The sequence below is a fragment of the Doryrhamphus excisus genome, linkage group LG7 (genome assembly GCF_037039965.1).
Source record: "Doryrhamphus excisus strain RoL-2023G ecotype Guam linkage group LG7, RoL_Dexc_Guam_v1.1, whole genome shotgun sequence".
Classification (NCBI taxonomy): domain Eukaryota; kingdom Metazoa; phylum Chordata; class Actinopteri; order Syngnathiformes; family Syngnathidae; genus Doryrhamphus; species Doryrhamphus excisus.
This window is the reverse complement of record NC_136363.1, coordinates 22,927,140-22,939,315: the sequence shown is the minus strand read 5'-3', so window position 1 is coordinate 22,939,315 and position 12,176 is coordinate 22,927,140. Positions and strand designations below refer to the sequence as shown.

Sequence of the window (12,176 nt, the reverse complement as noted above, 5' to 3'; positions counted from 1 at the left end):
ATCATTGTCCTATTATTTTCCTGTACAAGTAGCATATTTATGTTAATATAATAGACCTAAACAGGACTTCTTTTCAGTAGTATTGCATGAAATAATTGTCCTATTATTTATAAGTCCTGTGAAAGTAGTACATTTGTGCTCCAACCATGCAGCCCCACGACCACAGGTGTACCTAATGATGTGGCCAGCTGCAGCGCCTCTCCGCCCGTCCGACGTGCGTCTTGTTAGCCATCATTTGCATTGCAAAGACCAAAGAAGCCTGTGAGGGAATCCTCAAGCTGAGCGGGAGTCGATCTTCGGGCTTCCGCGTCGCCTTTGCGCGGATTAGACTTCATTTGGCTTTAAAAGCGGCACATAAATCTTTATGGCGGAACCGAGACGTTGGAAGCCGAACGTGGCAGGATCACCGAGACTTGGCCTCTTCTTCTTCAAGTGGGCGTCAAACTAGCAACGGGACTAAAACACCGGGAACGACTGACACTGGACGTTCAAACAGAGAAATAGATATATAATCATAGACGCCAGCTTGCTGTGACGCTATAGAAATAGTCTTCATAAACTGAATTCACCTCTGCACGTGCAAAATCAATACGTCATTTCCTTTCATTGCAATAAATCACCCGGATTACACTCGGCTAGAAAACTAAAGGGGAGTCTTCCCATTTCTAATCTTCAACTATTTTCACACAGCTCATCCCATTGCTTATTTCATAACACAAACGTTAGTGCACGTGCCCTTTAATAATAATAATAATAATAATAATAATAAATATAATGCTTCTTTTCTAAATCCTATTCATGTTCCATCACTTTGTCCTCTTTTCTATTCATCTTTTATGTATCAAATAATTCACCAGAGACGAGTAAAAATATGGAATGCCTGGAGATGTTTTTTGGAATTGATGAAAAATGAAGGAAGATATGGATTTATTCCTTTTTCTCCTCCACCTAATGAAGGACAAGCCTCATGAAATGCAGCTTGGTTTTTTAGGCCTTACAATTCCATCTCGCATGAAGTGTTGCCATTAAAATGATTTGTTGTCACGCAGCAGCACTTCCGGTGTGTTTCCTGTATTGCACCTGTCTGTCTTCCATTGTGCTCCACTTCATCCTGCTAATTACTGACCTGCTCCCTCCCTGGCGGAGGTGCTGATGGCGGGACTGTGGAGCGTCGGGGGGGTAAGAAAGGGCCTGCTAATCCCCCCATTAAAAGGCCTTTGTCCAATAATGCTGGACACTTTCCGGAAGTAGGATTAGCGCCTCCATTATTTTGCAAAGAAATGATATTTCACACTCTAAAGAGCCTCAAGACGCACAGAAGGCCTTCGGGCACAAAGTACTACAAAGTATATCTGGAGACATGTAGGCAGATATGCAGTGTATGCAGTATATCCAGTATAAGAAGTAGATGGAGTATATGCAGTATATCCAGTATATAAAGTATTTGCAATATACGCAGAATGTGCAGTATATCCATTATATGAATAATAAGTAGTATATACAGTATATGCAGTATATCCAGTATATGAATAATAAGTAGTATATACAGTATATCCAGTATATGAAGAATAAGTAGTATATACAGTATATGCAGCATTTGCAGTATATGCAGTATTTGCTGTATATCCAGTATATGCAGTACATGCAGTATATCCAGTATATGCAGTACATGCAATATATCCAGTATATGCAGTATTTGCAATATATGCAGTATGTGCAGTACATGCAATATATCCAGTATATGGGGTATTTGCAATATATGCAGTCCATCCAGTATAGACAGTATACCCCGTATATGCATTATATGCAGTATTTGCAATATGTGCAGTATATGCAGTACACCCAGTATATGCAGTATATCCAGTATAAGAAGTATATGCAGTATATGAAGAATAAGTAGTATATACACTACATGCAGCATTTGCAGTATATGCAGTATTTGTTGTGTATCCAGTATATGCATTACATGCAATATATCCAGTATATGCAGTATTTGCAATATATGCAGTACATGCAATATATCCAGTATATGCATTATATGCAGTATTTGCAATATTTTCAATATGTGCAGTATATGCAGTATATCCAGTATATGCATTACATGCAATATATCCAGTATATGCAGTATTTGCAATATATGCAGTACATGCAATATATCCAGTATATGCATTATATGCAGTATTTTCAATATTTTCAATATGTGCAGTATATGCAGTACACCCAGTATATCCAGTATATGCATTACATGCAATATATCCAGTATTTGCAATATATGCAGTACATGCAATATATCCAGTATATGCCGTATATGCATTATATGCAGTATTTGCAATATTTTCAATATGTGCAGTATATGCAGTACACCCAGTATATGCAGTATATCCAGTATTTGCAATATATCCAGTATATGCAGTATATACAGTATCTGCAGCATTGTCAGTATACCCGGTATATGCAGTATATGCAGTATATACAATATATGCATGATATACAGTATAGACTGTATATACAGTATATGTATGAGACACACTGAGCCCTGGCCACTTCATTAGGGGCACGTGCACAAATTTTGGGGCCTCGTGCCTCCAAAAATGAGGAAGAGGAGCATTCCCTCCTCGTCCAGAGAGTTAGGAATTTCCTTGAGGAATGGACCAGGGTGTGCCTAATGGAGTGGCCAGCCACTTCTTCTTCGCACACAGGTGAACAGGTGAGCTGGCCTCCCTGGAAAATAAGAGCGTGCTGCGTGTTAAGTGGCTGAGAATAAATGAAGAGATGTTTTTCCTCGCAAAAGCGGAGATTAGCGTGTCTAATTGACGAGGCGTGTTTTAACTCCCCACTCATTCCACGCTCGCTTTTGAACACCGCACCGAGTTGACGGCTGGAACTAAAGGGGTTTTCGGGGGTGGGGTGGGGGTGCGGGACTGGGAGCTGTGGGACAAAAAGTCCTCAGGAGTCACCGACGTCGTTTAGACGACAAACCGTCTTTCTGGTCCGAAGGTGGACGTCAAAGGAGAACCGGAGTCTTTGTGTGCACATGCGTATATGCGGAGAAAACGATGCGCAAATAAAGACTTTCCGCACAAAATGTGTTTTGGACAAAACCGCGGGTCGGTCTGAGGGCTGCGAGTCTTTGAGGAGCAGAAAAAGGAATCTATTTTCCCTTTTCGGACCCGCACATAAAAGAAGGTAGATGAGCGTTTCCACCCCATGGGAAGCAAATATTACATTCTTTGCAGCGACGCCTTTGAGTGGGAGGCCTGGCTTTGCCCCCCCCAAACCCCCAAACCCCCCATGATTGCAGTTTGACTTGGCCATCGCCATACAAGTCTTAATGCACCGTGAGGATGCTCCGGCCTAACAAAACATGGCCCTTTGTGGCCCAGTCCACTTTGAAGTCCGGATCAGAATGGCGCAGCTTTTCACGGACGTGTCTGCGGCACAACTGAGTTAACACTTCACACCGACACGCCGCCTTTGGACGAGAAGAATAGGAAAAAAAGCGCTAACACTCAGACGGGCCCTTTCTGCAAAATAGAAATTAGCTTGAAAAGAAAGATTGAGTTAGTGCTAGAAGTTGAAGAAAAGGCAGCCGAATGTTCGATTCAATAGAAACGAGCACATTAGACGTGCAAAAAAGGCCAAACGACTCGGGTTTCACTTGATTATGTCAAGATTTATTGAAAATACTCACAAATGACAAGGCAGTTCGGTATGTGAGTTGGAGTGCTGCTCGATGCTGGAAAGAAAAACAAAGAAGAACAAGGAGGATTAAATTCACACGCTTGGTGACCATTATTATTCCACTGTCAGTAAGAAAGGAAGTAAAGCCTCGGTGTGTGTGTGTGTGTGTGTGTGAGTGTGTGTGAGTGTGTGTGTGTGTGTGTGTAAACAAAACAGTACAAAACTAACAAGGACAACTTTACAAAATGTTACAAAATGTACAATTTGGCCTCCGTTTAAAACGTGCACTTTGGTTCGTTCCATACAAAACCAGCTGGGAAAATAAATTAAAGTATTTACAAAAACAGGGCATGCCTAAAGTCTACATGAAGTACCACAAAGTTCACAAAGACCGCACGACGGTCCATAAAAAACACAGCACATGTGCCAGGACTTGAAAAGCTTGTCGAGTCATTTGGTCAGCGGGTCCGGGTCTAAAAGGAGTCCCTGAGCTCCCGGTTCCTGTAGGGGGGCTCCTCGGCCGGGTCCGGCGTGGAGGTCCCGCTCTGGGCCCCGCTGGCCCCCGAGCTGTGACACACGTACCACTCGCTCAGGTTGGCCGGCTGAGAGGAGCCCCCCGGCGGCTCCGACGAGGCTCCGGCCGCCTCTCGGCCCACGTCCGAGGACGGGGACACCAGGGACGGCGTGGACGACTCGTAGCCGGAGCTGGGCGGGGGGGACTTGCAGTGCACCTTCATGTGCTTGCGCAGGGAGCTGGGGTGCGTGTAGGACTTGTCGCAGCCGCGCACCTTGCACGTGTACGGCTTGTCGCTGGTGTGCACGTGGGAGTGCTTCTTCCGGTCGCTGCTGTTGGCGAAGCGACGATCGCAGCCTGAGAACTCGCACTTGAACGGCTTCTCTCCTGGGGGGTGAAAACGCGTGCAAAGGTTAATATTGACGGACGTGACGTCACCGAACGGACGAGGTGGTGAAATTAAAGCCAATATTCCAATATTCCAAATATTCCAATCCTTGGAGTGAAATGAAGGTATATATCATATTTTGCCTTCAAATACCACAGACTGATAATAGAAAATAATGTCAACAAATAAATAGAAGGTGTATGAACATAATCAATATGGTCCAATATGCTAGCAAAGCTACGTCAAATAAGCAAGTATTGTAGTTTTTTTACATCAGCTGAAATTTAATATGTGGGCAAAATATTTATGTTATCTTTAAAATAAATAAGGAACAAATACAAATACTTCATCAACCTAAAAGAGTCTCTGAACCCCCACCCTCGTGTGTGTGTGTGTTAAATAATAATACCAGATATGGAATCTTTTTCCTATCGGGGTCATTTTCCTTTAGATCAAGTCCTGGGGGGGGCATGTGTGTTTATGAAAATAAAGGAGGCAAGCAGCAAACGTGTTGGGTAAATGCTGCTGTTGCTTCTTTTTTTTCTAAGGCTTCCACTGAGGTTTTTCCTAAAGACATGGCGGTCAGTCGGAGGCCCCCGGGCCCAGGGTTGCTTCCCCGCGTGTCTACATTTGAAAGTCAGGGAAATATGACTCCTGCTGCCAAGTCACGGATGGAAATATGCCGTTATAATATCATGCACGTGCGCGCATGTGACGGTGAGGCCGAGCACGTGCAGCAGGAGGACGGCGTGAATAAATGAGCGGAAATGAGGAGAAGAGGAGAAGAGGAGAGCTGCTGCAGGAGAATAAGTAATTGGCTCCGTCTAATTACACTTGCCACTTTTTGAATATCAATTTGACCTTCAGCTGTTGGGTTGAGAGAGCCAATCAAGGATATTAGTGTCGTACAAGAAAAACCCCGGGGGCTGCACACCGACCCCCCCACACACCCCCCCCCCACCCACACCGCAATCATAAGCACACTTTTGGGCTTTAAACATTCCTAAAACCGCACAAGGCCTCGCGGGCGTCAACGTGATTTAACACAATTCTTCTTATAGGTCAGCACATATGAATAAAACATTAAACATGGGGGGGTGGGGTGGGGGGGTGACTCAACATTTTGAAGCAACAGGAGCAGCCATGTTGCTTGTTTTAACTCACTGTTCAGCAAGAGTGTGTGTGTGTGTGTGTGTGTGTGTGTGTGTACGCAGTGTCAACTTTATGCACTAATAAGATGTTTTGTGCTGGGGGGGCGGGGGGGTAAACAAGAGGTCGAGGCGTCAAACGCATGAGTGAATCGCCATACCCCCCCCACGCACACACACACACACACACACACACACACACCACATGCACATAGAGTCAATGTGTCAGCGCGCTGACACGGATCCGAATATGAACACGAATATGATTAGGATTGAGAATATGAGAAGTTACGAGTTACTGACCCGTGTGCGTCCTTTTGTGGATCTTGAGGTTCTCCGAGCGAGCAAAGACTTTCCCGCATCCCGGGAAGGGGCAGGGGAAGGGCTTCTCCCCGGTGTGGACTCGGATGTGATTGACCAGCTTGTACTTGGCCTTGAAGGGCTTGCCCTCCCGGGGGCATTCCTCCCAGAAGCAGATGTGGTTCGCCTGTTCCGGTCCCCCGACGTGCTCCACGGTGACGTGCGTGACCAGCTCGTGCATGGTGCCGTAGGTCTTGGAGCAGAGGTTCTTGCCGGACCTGTGAAGCTCCAGCCACTTGCAGATGAGCTCCTGCTTGATGGGCTGCCGCATGTAGCGGAAGAAGGCTCCGGAGGCGTGCGGGTGCGCGTGGGCGTGAGCGTGGTGCGCGCCGTGCAGGTTGACGTTGAGGTTGAGTCCCCCGTAGCCGTGCAGCGGCGAGGCGGAAAAGGGGTCCGCGCGGCCGGCCGCCGCCGCCGCCGCCGCCACCTGAGTCAAGGGGTGCTCGGAGCGCACGTACACGTCCCCCGGTAGTCCCAAGCGTATTTGTCCGTTGAGGGCGGGGGCGGCCGGGGCGGCGCCGGACGCCTGGTCGTGGTGCAGCCCGGGGAAGAGCGCGTGGCCGCCGGCGTCATAGTGCGCCGGGTAGCCGCTACCTGTTGTCGACACAAACACGCCGTGGTGAGAGGCGGACCCGAGCGGCTGCTCGGCCAGAACCGGCATGGCTTGGTGGCTCCGGACGAGGAAGTCTGCCCTACCTGCCGACAGAGCCTGGGCCGGGTGCGTCATGGAGTAGGTCGCCTGAAGCGGGCCGAAAGCTCCCGTTTGACTGGAGACCACTTCGCTGTGGCCTGCCATATGATGATTGTGGTGGTGGTGGTGGTGGGGATAATGATGGGCTGGGCTGATTTTGAGGGCCGCCGAGTGCCCCATGTGTTCTGGCCCGAATGGACTCGGCCCCAGGCGGGGTTCCGCAGTCATCTCCCCAGGGTGCGAGTGAGCCATTGAGTGTGGATGGCTGCCGAACCCCGGGAAGCCTGTCACGCTCTGAGGGGCAGGGTGGTGATGATGGTGGCGGTGCTGAGCCCCCGCCAAGTCAACTAATCTCAGCGCCGCGTTCCGTTTGGAGAAGGCAGGGTCCATCGCGGGGCTTCCCGGCGCATCCACGCTCATTACGCCCTCATTTTGCAAGCACTTGACAGCGGGCAAAACAATAATGATGATGACAAATATGTTTTAATCGCGGTGCGAGAGAGGAGGGGGAAAAAAAAGAGAAAAGTTGATAAAGTTGCTCGACGTGCGTGGAAGCTACGGGTGGAGAGCAGCAGCAGCAGGAAGCTTTGATAGAGAAAAGCGCCTCATGCTAGGAGCTGCAGCCCGCAGAGCCAAACAATCGGGCCCGGCTCTAATTGGTCAGAACCGCCTGATTGACGTCACCGCTGACAGCTTCCAACCGCAAGAAAAATGTCTTGGTGACAGCCGGGACGCCTGCGCGCATGCGCGGTGCCTTCAGGCAAACCGGGAAAGGAGGGAGAGGAAAAAAAAAGTTGTTATGCAAAGCGTGATTGTATCATTAAAAAGAAGAGAAGTTAATCCGGATACAAAGCGGATTCTCTTTTGTGCGAGTGCACAAAAGCCGGCGACTCGGACGCTCAGCTTCTCGATGCAGGAGGAGGAATAGAATCCTCTCCGGGTTGACTTTTCACTAGAAAAGCTGCCGGCGTTAAATAAGACTCTGGAAGAGGAGCAAGTCGCCTTGGAGGAGGTCAGAAGCAGTCGGGTAGGTCCAAACTATTCCGAGCCAGATTGCATAGCCTGTCTTATTTTAGCGAGGACGAGCCTCCTTTGGATCTTTCAGGAAAATTCCTTTTTTTTTTCTCCCAGAGAAAACATGCAGCGGACCTTCCGTCGGGATCAGGAGTCATTGGAGAACCTCTGCCGTCGTTTTAGTCCCAAATAAAACATCTCCTCCACCCCTAAATATACTTGTGCTCCACACCAGATGAGCGTTTTAGGATGTGAACGTGGCGTTTATTTGGACTGGAAGGTGACAACAACCACAATGTTCTTCACCTAAGCAAGCTTCACTGCAGTGGAGGTCAGCCAAATATCACCTAGAATATTTCACACGAATAAACTCCATTTTCCCCATTGCTGCTTTCTTCCATTGCACGAGAGGCTGCACCTACACGTTGAATACTCATAAAAGATACAAACATCCATAATAACACAAACTGTGACTTTCCAAAAAAAAGTACAGCAAAAAGAAAATAAATCACTTCCGTTTTTCACCTTTAATAAATGCTTCTTTTTATTTCTCAACCACCTGTTGACCTTTGGAGGTTTGAAGAAAGGTAAGAAAACGACGCTGAGTGGACAGCAGCTCGTGGAGGAGTGTTACGTTTTTAACGGCCAAATGGCAAACGTCATGTGGATTTTTCTACTGCGGGGCAGCCGCAGGTTCCTGCCGCAAATCCCACTTGATAAATTCGACAACCCACAAGGTTTTCTCATTCACACACACACGCACACACACACACACACACTCACACACACACACACACACACGGCATGGATCAGTGGCCTATAGCGAAAGTGGAAACATTATAGCTTCTAGAGACGCCACATTATTATTATTTTTTTTCCAATTTAAATATTAAAAACAAAAACAAGTAAAGCAGCTTTGACTCTATTTAGCCCACCAAGCTGGTAAAAATGTTTTCTATTTTTTTAATGACTTTCCCGGGTGTAAAAACGCCACTTTGACTTTGCTTTTGCCGTAAAAGTAAAATGTCTGCTGTGTTTTTGCTGCACGATGTCTTGCTACGTGGATTATTTGGTGAGTGGATGTTATTGAGGGGAGGTGGAAGGGTTGGGGGGTGGTGGGTGGGAGCAGCCAATGAGGGAGCCTCCCGCGCCCCCACGTGACCGCACCCCCCCTCCCTCCTCCCATTGATCAGGGCTGGACCGTGTTGTCTTTTCAATTCATTTATCTGCAGGAATGATTGCGACTATCAGTCTGGAGCTCACCGCCTGACCGAGGAGGTGAAAGTCGCGCCACGGGGAGATAAAGCGCCCAAAAAAAAAGAGCGTGCGCGGGTTCCGTGCGTGGGCGTCCGACGCGCCTCAGAAAGTAAACAAGCGAGGTGGATTGTTTTTTGCCGGGGGGGGGGGGGAGTACTTTCGCCGGCTCCGACGAGATCCCGAGAAAGCGAGGGCAGAAAGGAAAAGGGGGGGAGGGAGGAAGAATATCTGTGCGTGCTTTTTTCCCGCGTGGGCTCAGTACGTGAGTGAAGATGCTCCTGGACGCAGGACCTCAGTATCCCGCCATAGGAGTCACCACTTTCGGCTCCGCTCGGCATCACTCAACAGGCGAGGTGACGGAGAGGGAGGTGGCGCTGGGCATCAACCCGTTCGCGGACGGCATGGGCGCCTTCAAAATCAACCACGGCTCCCACGAGCTGGGCGGCGGGCAGACGGCGTTCTCCTCGCAGGCGCCGGGCTACGCGGCGGCGGCCGCCCTGGGCCACCACCACCACCACCACCACCACCCGGGCCACGTCGGCTCCTACTCCACGGCGGCGTTCAACTCCACCCGGGACTTTCTGTTCAGGAACCGGGGCTTCGGGGACGCGGCCGGGGCGCAGCACAGCCTCTTCGCCTCCGGGGGCTTCGCCGCCGGGCCGCACGGACACTCGGAGGCGGCGGGCCACCTGCTCTTCCCGGGGCTCCACGAGCAGGCGGCGGGCCACGCGTCCTCCAACGTGGTCAACGGCCAGATGCGGCTGGGCTTCTCCGGGGACGTGTACGGCCGCGCCGCCGCCGAGCAGTACGGCCACGTTAGCAGCCCGCGCTCAGACTACGCCTCCACGCAGCTGCACGGCTACGGGCCCATGAACATGAACATGGCCGCCCACCACGGAGCCGGGGCCTTCTTCCGCTACATGCGGCAGCCCATCAAGCAGGAGCTTATCTGCAAGTGGGTCGAACCCGAGCAGCTGGCCAGCCCCAAAAAGTCCTGCAACAAGACCTTCAGCACCATGCACGAGCTGGTCACGCACCTGACCGTGGAGCACGTGGGGGGCCCGGAGCAGACCAACCACGTCTGCTTCTGGGAGGACTGCTCCCGGGAGGGCAAGCCCTTCAAGGCCAAGTACAAGCTGGTCAATCACATCCGCGTCCACACCGGGGAGAAGCCCTTCCCCTGCCCCTTCCCGGGATGCGGGAAAGTCTTTGCTCGCTCGGAGAACCTCAAGATCCACAAAAGGACGCACACGGGTAAGGCTGTGCAATAATAATAATTAGTTATAATTAATTATAATAAAAAAAATTAAAGCAAACATCAACCCAATTCAAAATAATTCCAATTCTAATAATAATAATAATAATAATAGAAATATCTATGATTGTGACGTGATGTCTATCTCCTGTCCTCCATCCAGGAGAGAAGCCCTTCAAGTGCGAGTTCGACGGCTGCGACAGAAGATTCGCAAACAGCAGCGACCGCAAGAAACACATGCACGTGCACACGTCCGATAAGCCCTATTTGTGCAAAATGTGCGACAAGTCCTACACGCACCCCAGCTCCCTGCGCAAACACATGAAGGTAATATGTGCTGTGCGTGTACATTCCGTGTATTCCGCATCGTCTGCTTTATTCCACATTGCAATATGAATTTTTTTTTTACATAATACATTACGATATATTTTTTTTTCAATTTCCCATTTCTGTGCCCCAGGTCCACGAATCCAGCAACCCCGCTTCCCAGCCGTCCCCCGCCGCCAGCTCGGGCTACGAGTCGTCCACCCCCCCCACCATCGTGTCCCCGTCCACAGAGAACCAGAGCAGCAGCTCCATATCGCCGGCTGCCCCCGCGGTGCACCACACGGCCGGCCACAGCACCCTGTCGTCCAATTTCAATGAATGGTACGTGTAAATATTTTTGCAAACACACAAAAACAAAAAAAGACATTTCCGGACGGCAAAGACTTTGAGGGCAAAAGTGGAGAGCAATCAGTGAAAGAATGCATGGACCAAAAAGAGAAAAGAAGGAGCCAACTTTGTTCCATCCGTTTGCTTCTTTTTACCGAAAGACTCCAAAAGCTGAATTTTTTGTACATATCACCAAAATGGAGATGAAATGTAATATTTTATTTTGTAAATAGTTCTATGACAGCCGCTAAAGTGCTCCCTTGCTATGAAGAATGTTCTAGTTGTGTACCAAATGTGAATGATGAGTATTCCAGTCTAGCGTCCAGCTAACACACTAGTAGTCATGTTTTTTTCTAAATGTATAATTGTTGTTATTTAAATGTCATGTCGAGCGATCGTCTAATAGTGAAGCTGTTTATTATGTACGTGATAAATATACAAAAAAAAGAGCTGTGTTGTCTGAGAGGAAGTATTATTATGAATAATATTATCATGATGAATTACATGTAACTGGCTCAATTTTCCATATTTATCCGCATGTTTAGAAGTGGTCGGTATTTATGGAGAAATGCGCTCGTATGTCCAAATTTAGTTTCAATAAAACATACAAATGTTTGGATACATTTCGTACTACATTAAAGGACTGAAAAGGACACGGAATGTTTATTTGGGATATTTCATTACAACATTCATTTCGTGAGTGTGTGTGTGTGTGTGTGTGTTGCAAGTTTAGTGACAGTCAATAACAAGAAGTCAATTCGCGAGCCCCCCACCACCCATCACCCATCACCCCCCTCCACCCGTGTTTATCCAAATTAGCATCCAACACTTTGCCCCGCAGTAATGTGCAAATGAAATCGATTAATCACGCGGGTTGTTCCTCAGTGGATAAAGAAGTTGGCCTTACTTAATTGTTGCCGAATCTCATTTTGCAATCTAATTTATTTCCCTTTTCCAACGTTTGTGGGATTGCGTGGATTTATAGAGGGAGGGGGGCGGGGGTGCACCCGTGCGTGAAAAGCGTACCCCCGCTCTCTTCTCCTCTTTCCGTGGATGTTTCATTGTCTGCGGCTTGCCTGAGCGGCCCATTAGGCAGCCCGGATCCCATCATGACCGCCGTGCGCCCGAAAGGAGCCGGGAGAGACGCGGGGAGACGGGAAGGGAAGGGAAGGGAAGGGAAGGGAAGGGAAGCGACGGGAAAAGGAAAGCAGGAA

The 12,176-nt window shown here is 48.8% G+C and overlaps 2 protein-coding genes across 3 annotated transcripts; one reads left to right on the top strand and one right to left on the bottom strand.

The window, feature by feature from the left end:
• Positions 1 to 3,482: 3,482 nt before the first annotated feature.
• On the bottom strand, positions 3,483 to 7,321 carry zic4 (zic family member 4). Of its 2 annotated transcripts, XM_078791772.1 has the most exons (3): positions 6,788 to 7,321; positions 6,035 to 6,685; positions 3,483 to 4,582 (listed from the first exon to the last, which is right to left on the bottom strand). In XM_078791772.1, exons 1-3 carry the CDS (start codon positions 7,200 to 7,202, stop codon positions 4,155 to 4,157), a joined length of 1,494 nt encoding a protein of 497 aa, XP_078647898.1. In that variant the 5' UTR covers positions 7,203 to 7,321; the 3' UTR covers positions 3,483 to 4,154. The 2 variants fall into 2 exon arrangements, with proteins under 2 accessions (XP_078647898.1, XP_057915848.2); XM_058059865.2 differs by having other exon boundaries at positions 6,035 to 7,321.
• Positions 7,322 to 9,012: 1,691 nt separating this feature from the next.
• Positions 9,013 to 11,615, top strand: zic1 (zic family member 1 (odd-paired homolog, Drosophila)). The gene is made up of 3 exons (XM_058059866.2): positions 9,013 to 10,307; positions 10,472 to 10,635; positions 10,769 to 11,615. Exons 1-3 carry the CDS (start codon positions 9,326 to 9,328, stop codon positions 10,964 to 10,966), a joined length of 1,344 nt encoding a protein of 447 aa, XP_057915849.1. The 5' UTR covers positions 9,013 to 9,325; the 3' UTR covers positions 10,967 to 11,615.
• The last annotated feature ends 561 nt before the right edge of the window (positions 11,616 to 12,176 follow it).